The sequence below is a fragment of the Artibeus jamaicensis genome, unplaced genomic scaffold (genome assembly GCF_021234435.1).
Source record: "Artibeus jamaicensis isolate MK-2021 breed Jamaican fruit bat unplaced genomic scaffold, CSHL_Jam_final contig_419, whole genome shotgun sequence".
Taxonomy (NCBI): domain Eukaryota; kingdom Metazoa; phylum Chordata; class Mammalia; order Chiroptera; family Phyllostomidae; genus Artibeus; species Artibeus jamaicensis.
This window is the reverse complement of record NW_026521824.1, coordinates 622383-644389: the sequence shown is the minus strand read 5'-3', so window position 1 is coordinate 644389 and position 22007 is coordinate 622383. Positions and strand designations below refer to the sequence as shown.

Sequence of the window (22007 nt, the reverse complement as noted above, 5' to 3'; positions counted from 1 at the left end):
GGCACCCTGGAATACTAGTCAGCAATAAAAAGAACAAACTGTTGATACACACGACCTGAATGAATCACCAGCAAACCATGATGAGCGAACAAGTGAATCCCCAAAGATTTCATGTTGTACCATTAACACAACATTCCTGAAACGTGGACTTCACAGGGCGCACAGATGCAAGGCTGCCAGGGCCTGAGGAGGCAGCAGTGGTGGGAGGCAGGTGGTGTGGCTGGGAGGGTCCTGGGAGAAGGACACAGGGGATCTCAACGTAGCATCTCTTACAACTGCAGAAGGAAGCTACAATTATCTCAAAATAAAAAGCTTAATTTGAAAAAGTGAGATGTGGGGAAATGTGAAATATTTTTTGCTTTTCTTGTGATGGAGATCGATGATGAGACGGAAAGGTTACAGTGATATACCAGCCAACACCTGTGGCACAAGTGATGCAGTAGCTACTGAAGATGAGAAACCATGAACAGATGCTTTGGTATAGTTTATAACAAGTTTTCAAAGTTTAAAGCTAAAAAACAAACAAAAAAGTTGATCTTTTGGCAGCTGGGTCTGCTTGTTTAACCTTTCTGCCATCTCAGCCTGGGTAGGACAGTGCCCCTGAGCAAGTGCCCAGAGCAAGCTGCTGCAAAGTACCCAGAAGAGGAAGTATGAGAACAGTCACATCTTGTGGTGAGGGAGCATGGAGCACAGCCTCCAGCCATGTTCACTGCACACAGCAGGAACTAGCCCACACACCCAGCCCCTATCAGCAAGGTCCAGAGTGTGGCAAGGTCTTAGGATACACGACCTTTTCTTTTCAATGAAGAAAAGCCAAGGAAAGAAACGGTAGCTGAAGTCTGGATTTGAAAGTGACTACGAGAGAACAATGAACCAAATATAAAGTGTGGACTTCCTCTGAATCCTGATTTGAACAAATTTTAAAACATCATTTAAAAAAAAGCCATCAGTGAATTGAAACACTGGCTGCATAGCAGGTGGCAGGAGAGTAGAATGTGCCATTAGCAGTGAAGACTTTGGGTATACAACAGAGAGGCCACAACATGATCCCCCCCTCCGATTTGCCAGCCAGAAACACAGTGCTAGTGCCGCGCCATCCTAATCACAGCCAGAAAACACCTAGGTTACAGCTGCCCCTCCCCCACCTCAGCAAGCTCCCAGGGCCTGCCTCAGTTGGCACAAATCCTAGGCAAGGGTCATTATCCGGCGAGAGGACTGTGTACAGAGGAAAAAACAATTTTAGAAGCTGAAGTCCAATGCTAACCTCTGGCTAGAATTAGGCAAAGGATTCTACTGCCCCTCGAGCAGCCCTAAGCAGAGGAGAGAAGATAGGAAGCAAGCATCTGAGGCAACACACTTCCCAAGCTTGTTCCCAAGCCATGTGGCTGCCAGGAACAGCTCCATCAAGGAGCCCCAAGTGCGTTCCTCCCCAGAGAACAGGTTAAACAGCCCAGAGAACTGCTTCAGAACTCCTTTTAGAATAGGTTCAAGCTTTCAAAGTCAGACTGGGGGGTGTAAATATCCTAACTACCCTTGAATTTTGATTCACATACTTCCTGCCAATTATATTTGCTAACTGTTATTATCAATTAAGAAACCAATCAATAAGCACACTCTTCCTTGTAACTATACATTTAAAAAAATTTACACCAAGCCAGTGCAAAATGCTCAGCAGCTAAAATTCATCTTCTGAAGTTTTCTTTTTATTCATCTAGAAATTTCTCATAATTCGTCATTTTTCTTTCCACATGCAGTGCCCACAAGTACACCTGACCCCAAATTCTTGCCATCTCAGCCAAACTATGTTAACCTCAAACCACCAAACCTGCTTCAGTACCAAAAAAAAAAAAAAAGTTCTAAACAAGTCCCACAGTGTCAGAATGAAGGGAATTTCACTTCTAATTCCCAGTTAGAAATTAAGAAATTATGTAAGACAAACAGAGCCCAATTTACATACCTTCTCAAGTATGTACCCGTGCCTCACCTTCCCCATTTGGGGAATCTTCCACCCTAGCTGGGAGCCACCAAAGTGGATCACACCAGCCAATATATGCTCTACCCACCCCCTACCCACCCCCAGCAATGTGGGCACCAAACTTGGCTCTGCCAGGTGCATGCTCCTTATGGGTATTTTGTACCTGGAACAATTATTCTAGAGAAGCAGATGTGGGAAGACTTGTCTTCAGGGGAGCAGCACTCTCAGTGCACCTGGGGATGGGGGGCAGGCAGTGGTGGGCTGCACATTTCTGGATGGTGGTCCCACCCCTCACATGGTTATGACCTGTTTGCTGAATCATGTTCTCAGCCTTCCCATGGATTCTACAAACTACCCCATGTCTTTACCTGCTTCAGTTCATCAGAATCCACACCTGCCATTTGCAACCTTGCAGAACTATTACAGGGCAAAGGCAGGTGACACTTACTCACTTACCACATATACCAGATGCCCAGCAGCACCCTAGTGCTATGGAGACACAGAGACAGAGGGAAGCAGTCCCCTCCCCTGAAGGGGCTGCATTTCAGTCTGAATGGAGAAAATACAACATACCAATGTACAGGAGTTGAAATAGTAGTAAGACAATAGAGAGCCAAGGGTGCAGCATGAGGTCCGTAGAAGCCCCAGAAAAGCAAGACGCTCTGATGGGTGCTGCCCTGTTCCTAGGAAGGCAAGCACATCCAGCTGAGGTCACTCCTCAACAAAGGACTCAAGGCTCACAACTTGCCTGTCCCACATGGTGCTGCTGGCGTGATAGCCACTTGGCTACCTGCAGTTCTTATGAAACACTTGAAAACCTGAATGGTCTAGAGCTAAAAAATCCCATGTTCTTTATTTATTTTTAAATCCTCACCAGAGGATATGTTCAGTGATTTTGAGAGACAGAGAGAGAGACACAGAGAAGGAGAGACATCAATGTGAGAAACAGTGATCGGCTGCCTCCCGTACACTCTGACTGGGGGTCTAATCCACAACCTAGCTATGTGCCCTGACCAGGCATCACATCCGCAACTTTTCGGTGTACGAGATGCTACTCCAACCGATGGAGCCCAGGGCAAAATCACATGCACTTCCACCAACTTTGTGACCTACTGGCAATATAACTTGAAAAGGGAAATGAGAGTCAGACATTCTTTTCTCAGACAAAATTCTTTTCTCAGACACTTGGGCCCTGACACCGACAGCTTCCCATGGACGTTAGTTTGATAAAGTGTTTTCTCTCTTGTTGTCTGCTCTGTGAGCAAAGTTTCAATTTTATTGAAACTTACCCATTACATTTAATTTTGTTGTAAATACTACCATGAAAAATCAACAGATTATTTATATGTTTTCCAAGCTAAAAATCTGATACCTCATATACTGGGTTGGCCAAAAAATTCATTTGTTTTTTTCCACCCATAAGATGGCTCTTGTAGCGCTTAGCTGTCTTCAACTTCATTTAAAACAATTTTGTTAGACTGTTATTCTGACAGCTGTTGTATCAGCATGCATTTAAAAAAGAACTTATCAAGAATGGTGAATTTTTGGTGTAACCAATTTTAGTACTGAAGATGAAAGAAAATATGCAACATTTTCAGCATATTATGCTTTATTATTTCAAGAAAATGCAACTGAAACACAAAGATTTTTTGCAGTATGGGCAGAAGGTGCTATGACCGATCAAACATGTCAAAAGTGGTTTGTGAAGTTTCATGCTGGAGATTTCTCATTGGACGATGTTCCACAGTCCAGTCAACCAGTTGAAGTTGACAACGATCAAATCGAGACATTAGGACTTACGGCCAAGATGGAGGTGAAGGTGGAAACACTGTGCCTCCTCGCACAACCAAGTTTAAAGACAACAAAGTTTTAGCAAAAAAAAAAAGCAACCAAAACACAGAAAATTGAACTGTGCGGAAGTCCAACAACAACGAACCATTCAGCCAGACTGGTAAGAGGGGCAGAGTCAGGCTGGTGGAGAGGGGTCACACAGGAAAAGGTGGCCAGACCGACCCCGGTGCACAGGCGGTGGTTGGCAGATCCCAGGTATGGGGTGGCAATGGGAAGACCCAGTGGGGACCCGAGGTGGCTGGCTAATCACAGTCACACATACATGCACAGATAAACTAGGAAAAGGAGAGAGCAGTGAGACAGACTGTGCAGGCTAGGGCCCCAGCGACAGGAATTAAAGCCTAAAAGCACCAATTGGAAAAACTTTCAGGGTCGAGGTGCTGGGAGAAGCTCCCAGGCTCACAGAAACTTTGTTGGAGAGACCCACAGGGTCCTGGAGGGTACACAAGGCCACAAATCTGGGAACTAGCAGCAGAAGGGCCCAATTTGCTTGCGTGAATTGGCAGAGGGGACCGAAATCCAAGAGAGCAGAACAAACACCACTGCCCCTCTCTGACCCCAACCCCACATACAGCATTACAACCCAGTGACTAGGTCATCCCACCCTGGTGAACACCTAAGGCTCCGCCCCTCATACGTAAGGGGCATGACCTGACCAAAACATTATGGCTCAGAAAGAACAGCTCAAAGCCCCAGAGCCAATACTTCTAAGCGACCAAGAGATAGCCAACCTATCAGATGCACAGTTCAAAACACTGGTCATCAGGATGCTCACAGAACTGGTTGATTTTAGTCACAAATTAGAGGAACAAATGAAGGCTAAACTAATTGAAATGAAGGGAAATGCACAGGAAACCAATAGTGATGGAAAGGAAACTGGTACTCAAATCAAGGGAGTGGACCAGAAGGAAGAAAAAAATGACCAAACAGAAAAGAATGAAGAAACAAGAATTCAAAAAAATGAGGAGAGGCTTAGGAACCTCCAGGACATCTTTAAATGCTCCGACATCCGAATTATAGAGGTACCAAAAGGGGAAGAGGAAGAGCAACAAGTGGAAAACTTATTTGAACAAATAATAAAGAAGAATTTCCCCAATCTGGCAAAGGAAATAGACTTCCAAAAAATCCAGGAAGCTCAGAGAGCTTCCCAAAGAAGTTGGACCCAAGAAGGAACACACAAAGGCACATCATCATTACATTAGCTAAGATTAAAATGAAGAAAATAATTCTAGAAGAGATACGGGGACAGTCACCTACAATGGAGTTCCCATCAGACTGTCAGCTGATCTCTCAAAAGAGACCTTACAGGCAAGAAAGGGCTGGAAAGAAGTATTCCAAGTCATGAAATCCAAAGACCTACATCCAAGATTGCTCTATCTAGCAAAGCTTTCATTTAGAATGGAAAGGCAGATAAAGTGCTTCTCAGATAATGTGAAGTTGAAGGAGTTCATCATCACCAAGCCCTTATTATATGAAATGTTAAGGGACTTATCTAAGAAAAGACAAAAAACATGTACAGTAGAATGACAGCAAACTCATTATTAACAACCACACCTAAAACAAAAACAAACTAAGCAAACAAGTAGAACAGGAACAGAACCACAGAAATGGAGATCACATGGAGGGTTAGCAACAGGGGAGTAGGAGGAGGAGAAGGGGGGAGAAGGTACAGAAAATAAGTAGCATAGATGGTAGGTAGAAAATAGGTAGGGGGGAGGGCAAGAGTAGTGTGAGAAATACAGAATCTAAAGAACTTGCAACACATGTTCATGAACTAAAGGGGGGGAATGGTGGGGGAGGGGTATGCAAGGTGGAGGGGAGTGAAGGGGGGAAATGGGGTAACTGTAATGGCATAATCAATAAAGTATATATTTTTAAAAATGAGACATTAACTGAGAACAGTGAATGTTATACCATGTGGAAGACAGCTAACATACTCAAAATACCCAAATCAATGAAGTTACTGGTGAGAATGAAAAAAATGTGTATTTTACAGAAAAAAAAACAACCCAACTTTTGGACTTTTTGGACAACCCAATGTATCTGGATCTGTCAGTGAAACAAAGTTAATTTTAAAATTCTAAGCATGAACTTTTGGGTTTGCTGACTGGGCAGCAAAGTAAAAACCAAGAAGCTTGTCCCTCTTCATAAGAAATATTTGCATCCAACAAGGACATGTCTGCAGTGACCTTGGTCAATGTGAGTAAAAGAAAATAAAGGTTGTAAAACACTAAATATAATTTAGGAAGGGTTTTGGGCCTTGCCATATTTGTATGTAATAGCTACTGAAATACGTTTTATAGCAACTGTGCCCTCAATCTCATGGCTTATCTAAATCAATGATGCAGTAAATGGGTGTAAATGCAAACAGAATGTCACAGATATGTTTTCATCACCTGAAGAGAAAACCACAAGCCTCAGCAAGAGGGACTGATGGACTCTGATACAGGTCATTTGCCACAAAAGGTCCAAGAGCTCTACCTTTTGCTCTCTGTTAACTTACGCTGGGGGTGGGATGGAATGTACCTCTGGTGCAACATCCCACAATGCAAAGCTAGGTGGACAGAAGATCCAGTCACCTTGTGAAAAATGTGACTAAGTAGTAGGAGTCATTGGGTACCAACAGAAGCTATTTGCAGGTTGGCCTATCTTTTCTCATGTTCCGTACTGAATGTGTAAAAGAAAACAGTGCTGGGACCCTGGGTGGCCCTATGTTTTTAGGGCTTACTCTGACCAACCACTACTGAGCAGTCTCAAGGCCAGGAGACAACTACCTGCCAGGAAAGCACTTTATTTTTCTGCAAAAGTGCTGGCAGATTTCTTACCTTCTCAAGCAGTCTGTCAGCGTCGTGGTCCCTGACACATGGTTGTCTCCGTTCACCACACTGCCCTCACTCCCTGGGCTCAGGGGCCAGAATGGAGTGGAAGAGCCGGGCAGATCTAAACTGATGTCCCAGAAGGGGTCTATTGTGGTAGAGACCCCACTAAAAGCAAAAGGAGACAGAGACACACATGAGAACTGATACCCAACCACAACCTCACGAGGTATATCTCAGCGCTCGGGTCACAGCTTTGCCTTTTCCAAATGGCATCTCAGGCCAAAAAAAGATGTGCTCACACCCAGTGCACCTTGGGGCCCCAGGGAGCGGCACCGTGCAAACCACGCAGGCCAAGGCTGCTTCTGAGGCAGTGGTCTCTACACCCAGAAGACTAGCACAATCGTTTCAGGACTTTTTCTGGACCCCACGTCTGGTGGCTCTGAATGAATGGCTCCATGTCAGCAATATCAGAGACCTGAGAACTGCAAAGTCCTGGCCAGCACTCGGACCCCCAAGCACATGTCCCACAGAGAGCAGGCACCAACCACTCAGCACCCCAAGCTGAACAGCAGCATTTAAAATCTTACCTACCAAAGTCAATTCGCTTCTGGAGATTTATTTTAAAATATACCAACAGGAAACTCACAGGCTGGAAAATTTACTAGGGAAATTAAACAGTATATAAATGCGACACAATCTCTTGCTAGTGGACTTCAATGGTATGGGGCCAAGGAGGCAGCTACTTAAACCCGTAAGTGTCGAGTGCTTAGTGTAGTGGCCCATGAGAACAGACGCTACTTAACAGAAAATTGCACTTGTGACACTTGCAGGCAAAGCCGACTCTTCCCACTATCTGGTCTGTCCTATACAAACTGCAAGTGGTAATTCATTATGTTTTAAAATTTTAATGGATCATGACCAGGGTTTTTAAAGAAGCTGAAGGGAAATAAAAAATGTGGAAATGCACTGGGTGAATGAAAGGGTTCTAACCTCCCCACCAATGCACTTGCCTCTGGGAAATGAAGGCTTTCAGTTTTAACCATGGAACTGAAACCTGTAGAGAAATTAGGGACACTACTTGAGAGAAAGTGGAAAAGGAGAGTGTGAAATATTTCAAACACACTTGGGAGCCTTGGTCAAGCATCTACCCTATGTGGCCCAGTCTTTGAAGGGTGCTCTTTTTTGACTCCTAGTTTCGGGGACCTGAAGGAAAGCAGAGATGACAGCAATAGGTGGCCACACCTGAAGCCTTGCAGCCCCGGGGGGACACTGCCCTGATGTCCTTCACACTCAAGGCAATTTGCTCATTTCTCATGCCTTTTCTGTTGGGGTTATTTCATCCCAACACATGTCAATGTCTGTCTAAATAAAACTTCCTGCTTTTTACCTGGCTGTGCAGCAGCTGCTCCACCATCAGCCCCATGTCACCAAGAAAGCATTACTGGGGTGGCACTGACTATGTATTATAGTCCAGGAATTTAAAAGTTTTAAAAACTTCTCAGAATACAACAGTCTACAGACTAAAAGGGTACCATGATGTTGATAAGCAGTGTCAGTGAACTCGGTTTCCCTGAAAGCACCTGGGCTCCCCCATTATGATCTGGTCAGCAGGGCCTGGAAGGCCCCTGGCCTTCCAGAATACTCCATGTCCAGTGGAAAGCCTCCACTTACTGGCAGACTTGGCAGGTGACGTCCGACTGCAGTCCCCCTGTGAAGATCTGGTCTATGATGCAGTTGCAGTGGTTGGGGTTGTTCGCCTTCTTCCCATTATCATCACCTGGGGAAAAACCAGACCTCTGTGATTCACATCTACAGCCCCCTCCTGCCCTCCCACCCAAAGTCATCAAGTTTCCAAGAGCCACAGACCCAGGAGACCAGGCCATTCAAGCACAGAAGCACCATGAAGTCAGAGGCGCCAACACTTCAAGGGCCAAAGGGCCCTTGAAGATACTTCATATTCAAAAGACAGCCCTGGTGCAGAAAAGGGGGATGACCAAGCCAGTCTGTTTTATTTTCAATTTCGTCTTTCCCACGCCCTAAGAAAATATCCTTAGCTTCTTTCTTAGCACCAAAATGCACCCGATGCCCAGAGGACTGGGGCCCTGGCACATCAGGGTGCAGAGCTTAAAGCCTGCTTTACAGGCTGTGAGGGCAGATGGCTATGCTTTTCTACTCCCAGGAAGGCTGGAAGACAAACTAAAACCTATTTTCTCCTGTTGTAAAAACAAGCTATAAAGAACCTATTGAGGATAATTCCAGTTTTTCTTATTGGGGAAAAAATACCGTGAGAACACAAATCAAGCGGTCCCAGGCGAGCTTGTCCTGGTTTGCAGGAGTGCGCCCACATGCTCACCCCCTGCAATGGCATGAGGTACAAGCCCACACCTTTGCAGTGCCGATGCAGGACGTCCAGAGCTGCGATGAGGAACTCATGGGCATCCTGCTGCTCATACCCTGCCAGGTGCCGGGCGTGAGTCCACACCAGGTGCAGCAACTTGTATGGGATGTGGGGTGACCGGTGCCCAGAGTAAAACTGCTCAGAGAGAGAAGGGAAACAAAATCCCTTGTCAGGCACAAATGCCACACACTGAACACAAAGCACACATGCACAAAAATACTTAACAGCTGCCTAAATTTGGACTTAATAAGACTTTCTGAGTCTGCATACCCGTTTTCTTCCTTCCTACCATCTAGTTTTCTATGATAAGCCTAGATGATGAATTACAATGTGTTTGTCAAGAGAAACAGATGATACACTAAAGGGTGAATTCTGCTGTTTTAAAATATACCTCAATAGACTCGAGCCTATTTGTCACCCAACAGTACCTAAGAGAAATGGCTGAAATCCATGACAGGAAGTGACACGTAACTGCACCTGCCTCTCTCCCATTTGGGCCCAATGATTTCATTCAGTTTGCTCACTGCTGTGACCCCAATAGCTACAGGCATGCTGTGAACATGAAGAAACTGAGTCAGGCTAGACCAGAGGTGGGCAAACTTTTTCTGAAATGGGACAGACAGCAAATGACTCTGGCCTGCAGCTCTCAAGGGTCACTGACACAGACGAGATGCGCCTGCAGTTCCTGTGCCTGACACCTGAAGGACATCTGGGATGTCCCAGCAGCCTATGCAACAGGTAACTGCCCCACTTTGTGGGTGGGGTAGCTGGGCTGCCTCAGTTCTGAGAGGCTTTCTGCGGCCACCGAGCGGAGTGCAGAGGGCCCAACCGGAGGGTGCCTGAACCATCACGCTCAGGGACAGACATGGAGAAGACAGACGTGAGTGTGGCCTACAATCCAACAAGGGAAGCAGAACCTGATGCTTGGGACACAGGGTCACACAGACAGGTCTGGGGAAGCACACCCACAAGGTGTAGTGCTAGAAGAGACCTACGGTTCCCAGGAACAGAGTGGGGGAGCAGCGCATGCATGGCCCCACGCCTCCCGGGAGTCCAACGGCAGACTGCAGGGGAGGGGTCTCCCACAGCATCACAGCCCGACACCAGCCACTGGCTGTGCCACTCTGAGGCTCTTCCTCCTCCTCCTCTCAGTCAGCTCCATGCCTCAAAAAATGTCAAGAGTCTCCTACTTCATGTTGCCTTTTTGGAAAAATTTGACCCTTCTATAATAAAAGCATACAGTAAAAACTTACTCATTATGTCAGGTTTTAGAAATTTGCCTTCCTTTATTATGTTGCAGTCAACCTTATTTTATTTTTTTAAAAAGGGGAAGAAAAAATGTAGTGACAGAAACATGACACTGCCCAAGTCAGTGGTGCTCACCTCTTGGAAAAGGGATGACATCTCACAGACCAGGCAGGAGCTGGGGCTCTGCATCTCACAGCGGTGCCGGTCAGAGAGGAAGAAGTCTCGCAACAGCGGGGTGTGTGTGAGGGCCTGGACTATACAGTTCATGAAGCATGTGTTCCCCAGGTTGATGAGCCCTCGCAGACCTGGGAGGGTGGACAGCAGAGGGGTGACTGGGGCCCAACCCACAGGCACAGCTGGACCCCAACGGGATCGCAGCAGTGCCACAGTGATATGTCTGTGTGCATTCACTTACTCATTCAAGAGGAAAAGAACAGAAAGAAATGTCAATGTTTTTGACAGTTTTATGCCACTTTTAAATGAACCAGACTGAATTCCTCGTACATCACCATCACCCCCCTGGCCTCGTGCCCCACCCTCCCCCTGCTGTTCAGCTACTATATGTAATGTTCTGATTAAATTACCCAAATAAATTCTTTAACTGCAGGCAACAGGACAGGTCAGAATGGAGGTCCTCTAACAACAAAACTAGCTTTTAAAAATGTTTCTAAAATGTATTCCTTCAAGTCTCAGGAAACCCAGAGGATACACTCACACACACATTCCACCCCCTGGAGACAAATGCACATAGCTCCACCTGGTGAGAGGCTCTGAGCCTTGTACACAGATGGGCTCTGCAGGGCAAGGACCCTCCCTTTCCACCGGGCACCACTCCCCAAGCCCAACAAAGGTCCCCACAGAGTGCAGGTGCTCAAGAAGTAGCCAGTGAGTACAAGGATGAAGCAGAGTTACTCTGGGGCTTAAAGTGCCATGTTACAAAACCCACATTTTTACATCTACAAACTTGAAACCCTAAGAAGCAAGCCTGACATGGAGAGAAAACAGGCCCCCACGCCAAGAACCATCACCCACCTACCTATGGTGCAGTTGGAAGTGATCTTTCGCCTTTTCGGGTTATGCTTTAGCAGTTCAAGCTCCCGTTTGCTTGGTTCCCACGTTGAAAACTTCTCTCCAACACCTACACAGATGAAAACCAGGTCCAGGTGTTGTTAGCTACATTTGTATCCTGTGTTGTCTGTGAGCACACATGATGGTGGCAATGCACTACTACTCAGCGGGCCATCTTTCAGAAGGCGCACCCATAGCATAAAGTGCTTCTAAAACCCAATTATGCTGAAGCAGGCTGAGTAGAGACTGTGTTATAGCCACAATGTTCACTGCAAGAAGCAAGGCAACACCTGTAATTAATGCTGCCCTGACCCTGACGCTGCGGTGGCTGCTTCCCAAAGCCTCAATCTTGAAGACAGAGAGACTGCAGCCTTGGCACCCTTGAAAAGAATCTCTGGTGAATAAGCAACACTGACAGACATAAAATATATTTTTTTAATATATTTTGAAAAATACATCTTGTTGAATGGAAATGAAACAAAATAATGCTATAAATGCTAGTAAGTACCACATTTCAGCCTACTAAACCCCCAATTCACACTGAGACACCTGTCCCATGCTACTGAAAATGTCTGTATAATTCAATAAGCTTTATAAGAGTAGCATCTGCTCACAGATGGAACTGCAGAAAGACTTTTGAAGAATTCTGCTTTACTTCAGAACCTGCATCTCTTAGCCCTGTGCTTTAAGTGTTCTGCCCGAAGAAATAGGACACTCAGACTCAGTGGCAATGTTACTAAATTTAATACAAATCCTTACTGGAGGACATGCTTATTGAGGGGAAGGGGGCAGAGAAACATTGACTGGTTTCCTCCAGTATGCACCCCCACCTAGGGATCAAACCCATGATGTTTCAGTTTATGGGACAACCCTACAAGTAACTAACTGGGCTACTCAGCCAGGGCAATGTCACTAAATTTTCAAGTGGGAAAGATTAGGAAGTTAAACTCACCGTTCTCCAGAAAAGATCTGTTAAACAGCTGTAATTCTGATCACAACTATTTCAATTCCTTCTCTCTCTCAAAAAAACGGGTGGCAGTTTCTAAAGCAGAAGCAGAGGCTGGCTTGTAAGTCTCTTTGTAAACACTGACAGCTCTGCTGGTTGAGAGATGCCCCCAGTCAAGTAGGGGGGCTGCACCAACCACTGTCCTAACAGCACAGGCACATGTAGGAGATGAAAACTAAAAAGGGGGCACATCAGGGTAGCCGAAAAGAAATGAATGAACAATGAAGAGAATGGATGCAATATGTGTGTGTGGCCCAATGAAGACAGCGTGCATGTGGATGAAAGGTAGGAGAGAGGATGAAAGAGGAGCCTGCGGCAGCAGGGCCACAAGGCACTGCACAGGAGAGCCGAGTCCCGCAGGAGGGGGCTGTTTACGCAGGTCATTACACTCTCCATCTGGCAATTTTAAGTCTCTGTTAACACAGATCAAACATGACCCAAACGGTTAAGAATTTGAAAAGAGATTCTATAATAATGTCATCAGAAAACAGCCTGCCCTCCTGGAAGGAACCAAGGACATTAATACATTAATATTAATGTATATATGTTAATATTGCTGAGGAAATGCTGCTTTCTGAAACACTGAAGAACTAACAGCAAACTACTCACCAGGGGCCACCTGGGGACATGGCCTTCCTAGTGTGATACCTATGAACAGACCCTTAAATGGGAGAACATCAATGTTGGTGCATGTTTTTCTCCACTCTAGTGGAGACCCTCACAGCAGCCACAGGCCCTTGCAAGACCTGGGGCAAAGGTCAGCTCTGGGAAACTGCAGGAAGTGATGGTCATTTGCACCTACAGGGCCAGTCCTCCCACCTGCCTGTCCTGGGTCCTAGGCTGGCTCCACAGGAGGAAGCACACAGGTAGGTGCGTGTGTGCGTGCGTGTGCACGCATGCACACTCGTGCACGGGGGTGGGGGTATCTTTCCACTGAATAGCAAACATCCAGCTCTCTCCTACCATCCCCCTACACGAACTGTCTCCCTACACTGATTGTCTCCCTAGATATTGATCCTTCTTTCAGTGAGTCTGCCCTCAACAGACATAAGGGAATCGGGACTAAGAAATAAATGAGGCGAGTGAATATAGGCAAGCCCAAACCTTGCATTTTCCCAGCTCTCTGTCGTTCCTCTTTGGCAATGATTTCCATGTCTTTGTCATAGATGTAGTCCTGGCATAAAAAGCAGTAGATGCCTCCATACATCAGTTCTATGGCTGAAAAGACATAGGAGGACAGAGACAAAACATAACTAAAAATGAGAAGGTAATGCTTAAGAACACAATCAGACACACAAGTTTTTTAGATAAGACTCTTTATAGCATTATAGCCCTGCTCTCACATCGCAGAACTCTGTTAGCACGAAAGGGTTCGCTCCCACTCGTCTGTCCCACACACACGAGGTCTCTTTTCTCTGGAAGCTCCCACCAAAGGCCGAGGCATCAGGGCGAGAACAAGGTGCCACATTCGTATTTTATAAAGGACCTAACACTCAACTAGCTGGGGACCCTCTGCCTTTTCTCTGAAAGAGCAGTATTTAAAACAAGTTTCCCCTTGTTTTAAATAAGAAATCTTGGCCCGATATACAGGAACCACATTTTACTACCTTGAGAATTTCTGGTACTGTTACAAAGAGAATGCAATAATTATCTGCCTACTCAGTTTTTTTAACCCTCACCTAAGGACATTTTTTCATTGCTGAGAGAGAGAGGGGGAGAGAAACACTGATATGAGACATCGTTGGTTACCTCACATTTGTGCCCCAACTAGGTATTGAATCCATAATCTTTTGGTGTATGAGCCAACGCTCCAACCAACTGCACCACCCACCCAGCCAGGGCTACTCTTACTTTAAAATAGCAGAAATTATCCTTTGACCAGGTAACCTGGCTTCTTGACCCTGAGCTGCCTATTACCCACTTGTGAGTGGGTCCTGCATACTTTCTCAACTTCTATACAATATGGTGACACTTGGCTCCTAATTCCATCATTATAAAGATACATAAGATAAAGTCCTTTGAGCAGTGGAAGAAAGGTACTATTTCAATTCAACTAAAAAGAATTGTTTGTCCTAGAGACACCAGGTACCTCAGGTGCCAGAGTGGCATTGTAGTATGGAGGAGACAGTGCACACCTCTGGAGTGATTGGTACTGACCCCACTCCACCACTCAGCAGTCACTTGCCTCCGATAAACACCTCCATTCCTGAGTGTCGGTTCTGGTGGTGACAGTAACAGCACTGACACCTCCCAATTTTCTATGGTAGTTAAATTAGTACATGTAAGCACGACACACATGCTGGTAAACAGTAATGTCTTAATCAATCCCAGCTTTCCCCTATCTCATGTCTTCAAGTAGCAGGAAACAGATCAGTATTGTCATGGTGGGTCTGTAAAGTCCTCTAAAACACATCTATGAAAACATGAAATAGCAAGTTAGGAATCCCATGCTTACTCTTTACCCCTCCCGAGAAACAGAGAAACTCCTGACAAACTCTGCCACAGCTGTTCCTGAGAGCTCAGCCAGCTGCCCTTTGGCACCACATGTTCCTAAACAGATGAAAATTTTCAGAGCAACAAAAGCAGCCAGAGAATGCCTTTTAAAAATATACCAAGTGTACAGCCAACAGCAAAACCACCAGCCTGGGAAGGTGCATATTCAAGTCCCTCCAAGAGTCCCTTTTGTGGTGCTTTCCCACGGCATCACTTTATCACTGTACAAAACTGGTGATGTCAACGGGGATCAAAAGTGGGAAAGGACATTGCTTCCGACAAACAGTGTTGGGACAAGGCATCGTCTGCATGCAAAAGATGGAAGCTGGACCCTTACCTGACTCTATGTAACAAAAATTAACTCAAAATGCATCAATGACCTAAATATAAGAGGTAAAGTATAAAACTCTAAGAAGAAAACAGGTTCATGACCTCAGGTCTGGCAACGGCTGCTATATTTAATATCAAAAGCACAAGCACAAAAACATACAAAAAAGATAAAATGGACTTCATCAAAATGTATAGAAGTTTGTACATTTGAAGATACTATTAAGAAAGCAAAAGGGGAACCTATAGGTTCAGATAAAATATCTGCAAACCATCTACATGATAAGGGTTCACAACCCAGCAGAATATGCCACTTCATTCTCAGGTACATACACAAAAGAAATGAAAGCATACACCCACGTAGAAACGTTCACACGTAGGTTTATAACAGCATTATTTATGAGTGTATGCACCTGAGAGTAGACAACCAAAAAGTAGAAAACAACCAAAGTGTCTATCAATGGATGAGCAAACAAAATGTGGTACATCTCTAAAGAGCCATGCAAAGGGACCTCTTTTGACCACACAGGGAATGATGCACTGACACATACTACAGCAGGGATGGACCTCGAAAACAAAAGGTCACATAGTGTATGATTCCTTTTAAATACAATGTACAGAGTATTTTTATAGAGACAAAAAGCAGATTGATGGTTGTCAGGGGCTGGGGGAGGGAAGAACCTGGGGATGAAGTTTTAAAAGTAGAGATGATGGTTGTACATCATCATAAATAACTAAAATGTTTAACTGTACACTATGCACGTTTCACTTCAATATAAAATTTAAAAACTGAAAGCAACACATACATTCAATATAGTTAACTTGGAAAATTACTTCAGTCACAATATCTATTCCAAGGACAAAGCCTTGACCACACGAACCCCAGGAGCAGTTCAGGCCCCTGGAGAAGGGAGGAATGAGCTGGAGAGGGACCCTGCAGTGCAGGGGCTCCGTGTTGACTTTGTTTTTGTGCGGCAGCTTCTTTGGCAAGTTTCAAGTCTGCTGTTCCAGAGGACACAGGCACCCTGCATGGGCAGGTCTTTCTCCCTCTGGTCACATGGTGCCCTTGAGAATGGAGGGAAAACATCATCAGCTCGGAAGTGAGCTGATGCCCTGCACCCTGTGCTGCACTCTTCTAAGACGCACAGAATGAGCTAAAGGCATTACTTCTACACTGTATGTGGCTCCCACAGGCAGAATGCAAGCATCCCTGTAGCTCAACATAAGACAAAAACCTTTATGAAACTAAAGTCTGAAATCAAATAGCTCTTAAGTTATCTCACTCTCTTCCTCAGCTTCCTAGGACTCCAAACACTCAGGTTAGCCTGTCTACCAGTACTGATGAAGTGAGTTGACAGCTGTTGCATGGAAAATACAATCATTAAACAGATACAAGAATAAACTCCGTGTTTTGTGCACTCAAAACTGCATACTTCTTATTGCCCCACTCTGTATATGAGTAAATCTGACTGAGTACACCAACTTAGAATACTTTTTTTTTTTGTGGATGCATTTTTATTGCATTAAGTCAATTTTACAGGACAGGATGCACAAAGGAAGACTGCCTTATGAGACTGCCACCAAACCATTCTTATCCCTGCCTAATCTTCCACAACCACCTCAGTGCTACTTACACTGCTTGCAGATGCGCCATCCCCAACATTCAGGAGAGACGCACCACAGCCCTCCTCACCACCTAGACACAAAACTAATTCCTGCTTTGTTAGCACTTACACAGAAGTTCTTCAGTATCATGGACTCAGAAAAGAGCAAGATCTTTCTTTCATTTCATAACTTGTTTCTTACATGAAACTTCATAAAAACTTTTTTCTAGCACAAGTAGAGGCAAAGGTCATCAATCAAGTTGATGAAATGAATTAATGCCATAAATTTCTTAAGTGAGCTTTTAAATTTTATTTTTCAATTATAACCTACATTCAATATTATTTATTTTTGTTTCAGGTGTACAGCATAGCAATTACACAATCATATTTTTCAGTACTGGTGTTTGTTTTTTTTAAAAAAGATTTTATTTATTTCTTTTTAGAGAGAGGGAAAGAGAGGGGGAGAAACATCAATGTGTGGTTGCCTCTCATGCACCCCCTACTGGGGACCTGGCCAGCAACTCGGGCATGTGCCCTGCCTGGGAATTCAATCAGTGGCCCTTTGGTTAGCAGGCCAATGCTCAATTCACTGAGCCACACCAGCCCACTGATATTTCGAGTACTCAGTACCTGACACCATACGTGGTCACTACAATACTGTTGACTACATTCCCTATGTCATACTATAGATCCCCGTGACTATTCTGTAACTACTAATTTTATTTCTTAATCCCTTTACCCTTTTCACCCAGCCCCTCAACTCTCTTCCTCTCTGGCAAATATCAATCTGTTCTCTGTGTCTGTAAGTCTGTTTCTATTTTGTTTATTTTGTTCTTTATATTCCACATATACGTGAAATCACATGGTATTTGTCTTTCTCTGACTGATTTCACTTTAGCATAATTCCCTCTAAGTCCATCCATGCTGTCACAATAGGTAAGATTTCATTCTTTTTTAACCACTGTGCTACTGTATAACTATACCACAGCTTCACTATCCACTCATCTACTGACGGGCACTTGGGTTGCTTCCAAATCTTGGCAATTGAAAGTAACGCTGCGATGAACATAGGGGTGCTTATGTTCTTTCAAATTCGTGTTTTGGGGACTGTTTGATAAAGACCCAGGAGTGGAAATGCCAGGTCATAAGGCAGATCCATTTTTTTGAGGTAACTCCACATTGTTTTCCACAGTGGCTGCACCAGTCTGCATTCCCACCAACAGAGCGCAAGGGTTCCCCTTTCTCCACATCCTCTCCAGCACGTATTGACTTACAGATGCTAGCTGTTCTGACAGGTGTGAGGTGATATCTCATTGTGGTTTTAATTTGCCTTTCTGATGATTACTGATGTCTGAGCATCTTTTCATGTCTATTGGCTATGTGTATGTCCTTTTTGGAGAAGTGTCTATTCAGGTCTTTGCCTACTTTTTAATAGGTTTTTTTTTTGGTGTTGTCTCAGTTCTTTATAAATTTCCGATACTAACCCTTTATTGGATGCATCACTGGCAAATACCTTCTCTTATCCAGTAAGCATGTCTTTAAGGTTTTTAAAAAAGATTTTATTTATTTATTTTTAGAGAGAGGGGAAGGGAGGGAGAAGTAGAAGTAGAGAAACATCAATGTTGGTTGCCTCTCACGCGCCCCTGGGAACCTGGCCTGCAACCCAGGTGTGTGTCCTAGACTGGGAATCAAACCAGAGACCCTTTGATTTGTAGGCTGGACTAAATCCACTGAGCCATGCCAGCCAGGACTGCCTTTTAGGTTTTGTTGTTGGCTTCCTTTGCTGTGCCAAAAATTTTGTTTGATGTAGTCCCATTTTCTGACCTGCTCCGTTTCCAACCTGAGCTGGTTCACCCCTCCTTAGGCAACCTGGTGGCCCCCACTCCCAGGTCACCGTATTGATGCCGAAATTAGTGCGGACACCCGATCGGCATAGCACACTACAGCCCAGACCTCCTGGGCTCAAGTGAGCCCCCTGCCTCAGCCTCCCGAGCAGCTGGGACTACAGGCACGTGCTACCGTTGTCTGGTCCATTTTTTTCTTTTTGCCCAAACAGATATATCAGAAAACATATTGCTAAATGCCTGAGATTTTTACTGCCTATGGTATCAAGTCTTACATTTACGTCTTTAGTCCATTTTGAGTTTACGCTTATGTATGGCATAAGGTAGTATAGTTTTATTTTTTTTGCATGTATCTAATTTTTCCTAACACTGTTATTGAGGAAACTATCTTTACCACACTGTATGTTCTTGAATCCTTTGTTATAGATTAATAGACCATATAGATGTGGGTTTACTCTGGGTTCTCTATTCTTTTTCCATTGCAATTGTAGCTAATGCAAACAGAACAATATTGAGGTGCCAGCTTCCATGCCTTCATAGTAAAACAATTGGTTCATGAACACATCATCTACAATAGATATTCATTTTGACTTAAATCATCTTCTTCATAAAAAAAAAAACATTAGGAAAAAACCCCAGACATACTGCTTCCGTCAATGTCAGCTTTATCTTTTGCTATGTGTACTGCTTACGGAGAGCTTTATGGGACATGGACTAATGCACTTATTGTTTTAAAAATTTTATTGATTATGCCATTACAGTTGTTCTATTTCCCCCCTTCACTCCCCCCCCATTATTCCCTCCTTTAGTTTATGATCACGTGTCTCAAGTTCTTTAGATTCTGTATTTCCCATACTATTCTTGCCCTCCCCCCTATTTTCTACCTACCGTCTATGCTACTTATTTTCTGTACTTTCTCCCCCCTTCTCCTTCTCCCACTCCCCTGTTGCTAACCTTCCATGTGATCTTCATTTCTATGGTTCCGCTCCTGCTCTAGCTATTCTCTTAGTTCGCTTTTGTTTCAGGTGTGGTTAATAACTGTGAGTTTGCTGTCCTTTCACTGTTCATATTTTTTATCTTCTTTTTCTTAGATAAATTCCTTTAACATATCATATAATAAGGGCTTGGTGATGACGAACTACTTCAACTTGACCTTATCTGAGAAGCACTTTACTTGCCTTTCCATTCTAAATGAAAGCTTTGCTGGATAGATCAATCTTGGATGTAGGTCTTTGGATTTCATGACTTGGAATACTTCTTTCCAGCCCCTTCTTGCCTGGAAGGTCTCTTTTGAGAAATCAGCTGACAGTCTGATGGGAACTCCTTTGTAGGTGACTGTCCCCTTATCTCTTGCTGCTTCTAGGATTCTCTCCTTCATTTGAATCTAGTGTAATGATGATATGCCTTGGTGTGTTCCTTCTCGGGTCCAAGTTCTTTGGGACTCTCTGAGCTTCCTGGATTTCCTGGAAGTCTATTGCCTTTGCCAGATTGGGGAAATTCTCCTTTATTATTTGTTCAAATAAGACTTCCACTCGTAGCTGTTTCTCTTCCCCTTCTGGTACCCCTATAATTTGGATTTTGGAGCATTTAAAGATGTCCTGGAGGTCCCTAAGCCTCTCCTCATTTTCTGAATTCTTGCTCTTCATTCTTTTCTGTTTGGTCATTTTCTTCTTCCTTCTGGTCTACTCTATTGATTTGAGTCCCAGTTTCCTTTCCATCACTATTGGTTTCCTGTGCATTTCCCTTCATTTCAATTAGTTTAGCCTTCATTTGTTCCTCTAATTTGTGACTAAAATCAACCAGTTCTGTGAGCACCCTGATGACCAGTGTTTTGAACTATGCATCTGCTAGTTTGGCTATTTCTTGGTCGCTTAGAGTTATGGGCTCTGGGGCTTTGAGTTCTTCTTGAGCCATGTTTTGGTCTGTTTGCGCCCGTTCTGTATGAGGGGAGCCTTAGGTGTTCACCAGGGCGGGGCCACCCAGGTCACTGGGTTGTAATGCTGTACGTGGGGGTGGGGTCAGAGGGGCAATAGCGGTCCTCTCTGCTTCTTCCTGTGGCTGGGGCCTGCGTGGTCTGTCTCACTGCTCACTCCTTCACTGGTTTATCTGCGTGCGAATGTGTGACCATGGTCAGCCTGCCGCCTTGCGCCCCCGTTGGGTCTGCCTGTTGCAACCCCACACCTGGGATCCTCCAACTGCCGCCCATGCGCCTGGGTCAGTCTGACCCAGTTTTCCCGCGCAACCCCGCTCTGCCAGTTGCTGGCTCCGTCCCTCTTACCGGTCTGGCTGAAGGCTTCTTTGTTGTCAGATTTCAGTATAATTCAATCTTCTGTGTTTTGGCTGCGTTTTTTGTTACTAAAACTTTGTTGTCTTTAAACTTGGTTGTGTGAGAAGGCACAGTGTTTCCACCTATGCCTCCATCTTGGCGGAAGTAATGCACTAATTTTATAAACTTGGGGAATACCATTTTCAATAGTGCTACATGAAGTATTTTCTTTCTTTCTTTTCTTTAATCCTCATCTCAAAGACATTTTTCCCCCACTGCTTTTAGAGAGAGAGGAAGGAAGAGAGAAGACATCGATGGGAGACAAAAGTATCAACTGGCTGCCTCCCATATGCACCTGGATGCCCAGACCAAGGATCTAGGTTCAAGGATCCAACCCACACCCTAAGCCTGTAACCTGACTGGGAATAGAATCTATAACCTTTCACTCACAGGACGACGCTCCAACCAACTGAGCCACACCTGCCAGGGCCATACCAGGTATTTTCTGAATAGGTTCTCTGGCTCATACCTTTTGAAAGTGACTTTCTTACAGATATCCTGACAATCTCACAATCATGACAATCTCACAATCACTTAACAGAAAACACAATTAATCTGAAGGAGGAAAGCATTTAATGACTACGCTTAGAAAACAAAACCAAGAGCAGAACCTCGCTTTATGTTGACTTCCAGAATGCATGAGTTAAAATTTTCAGGTTTTTGAAAGGTAAATTTATCTTGATGCCACACAAAGTGTTAGGGTTTTTATGAACTTGTATTATTCAGAACAATAAAATTCATTACTGAAAGCAAAAAGCCATTTATGTACACCCAACTTTATACAGTATCAGTAACCTAATACTGCATTCAAGATCTTTCTTTGTAAATTTTTGCCTAACCTAATTCCTATGTTTTTCAGAGGAAAAGATAAGGGCCTAATATTCCATTAAAGAAAAACACTTTTCAAAGAAAGTTAAGAACCCACTATAATTTATCATTTAAGGTTACAATATTAACACCCACTTAAATACCATAAGACAAGCTGGCTAAAATAATTCATCTGAGTTCAGTTTATCTTTCATTTCCCCTGTGAATTTTCACAAGGAGG

The 22007-nt window shown here is 44.3% G+C and overlaps 1 protein-coding gene across 2 annotated transcripts in view; it reads right to left on the bottom strand.

The window, feature by feature from the left end:
- Nucleotides 1-22007, bottom strand: part of USP22 (ubiquitin specific peptidase 22) — a 48680-nt gene that overhangs the window by 14923 nt on the left and 11750 nt on the right. For both annotated transcript variants that reach the window (XM_053665674.1, XM_037163155.2), the window contains exons 3-8: nucleotides 13470-13583; nucleotides 11328-11429; nucleotides 10427-10596; nucleotides 9031-9178; nucleotides 8317-8422; nucleotides 6652-6810 (exon numbers count right to left, since the gene is read on the bottom strand). In XM_053665674.1, coding sequence (XP_053521649.1) covers nucleotides 6652-6810; nucleotides 8317-8422; nucleotides 9031-9178; nucleotides 10427-10596; nucleotides 11328-11429; nucleotides 13470-13572 — 788 coding nt within the window. In that variant the 5' untranslated portion in view covers nucleotides 13573-13583. The remainder of the gene's footprint in view (nucleotides 1-6651; nucleotides 6811-8316; nucleotides 8423-9030; nucleotides 9179-10426; nucleotides 10597-11327; nucleotides 11430-13469; nucleotides 13584-22007) is intronic.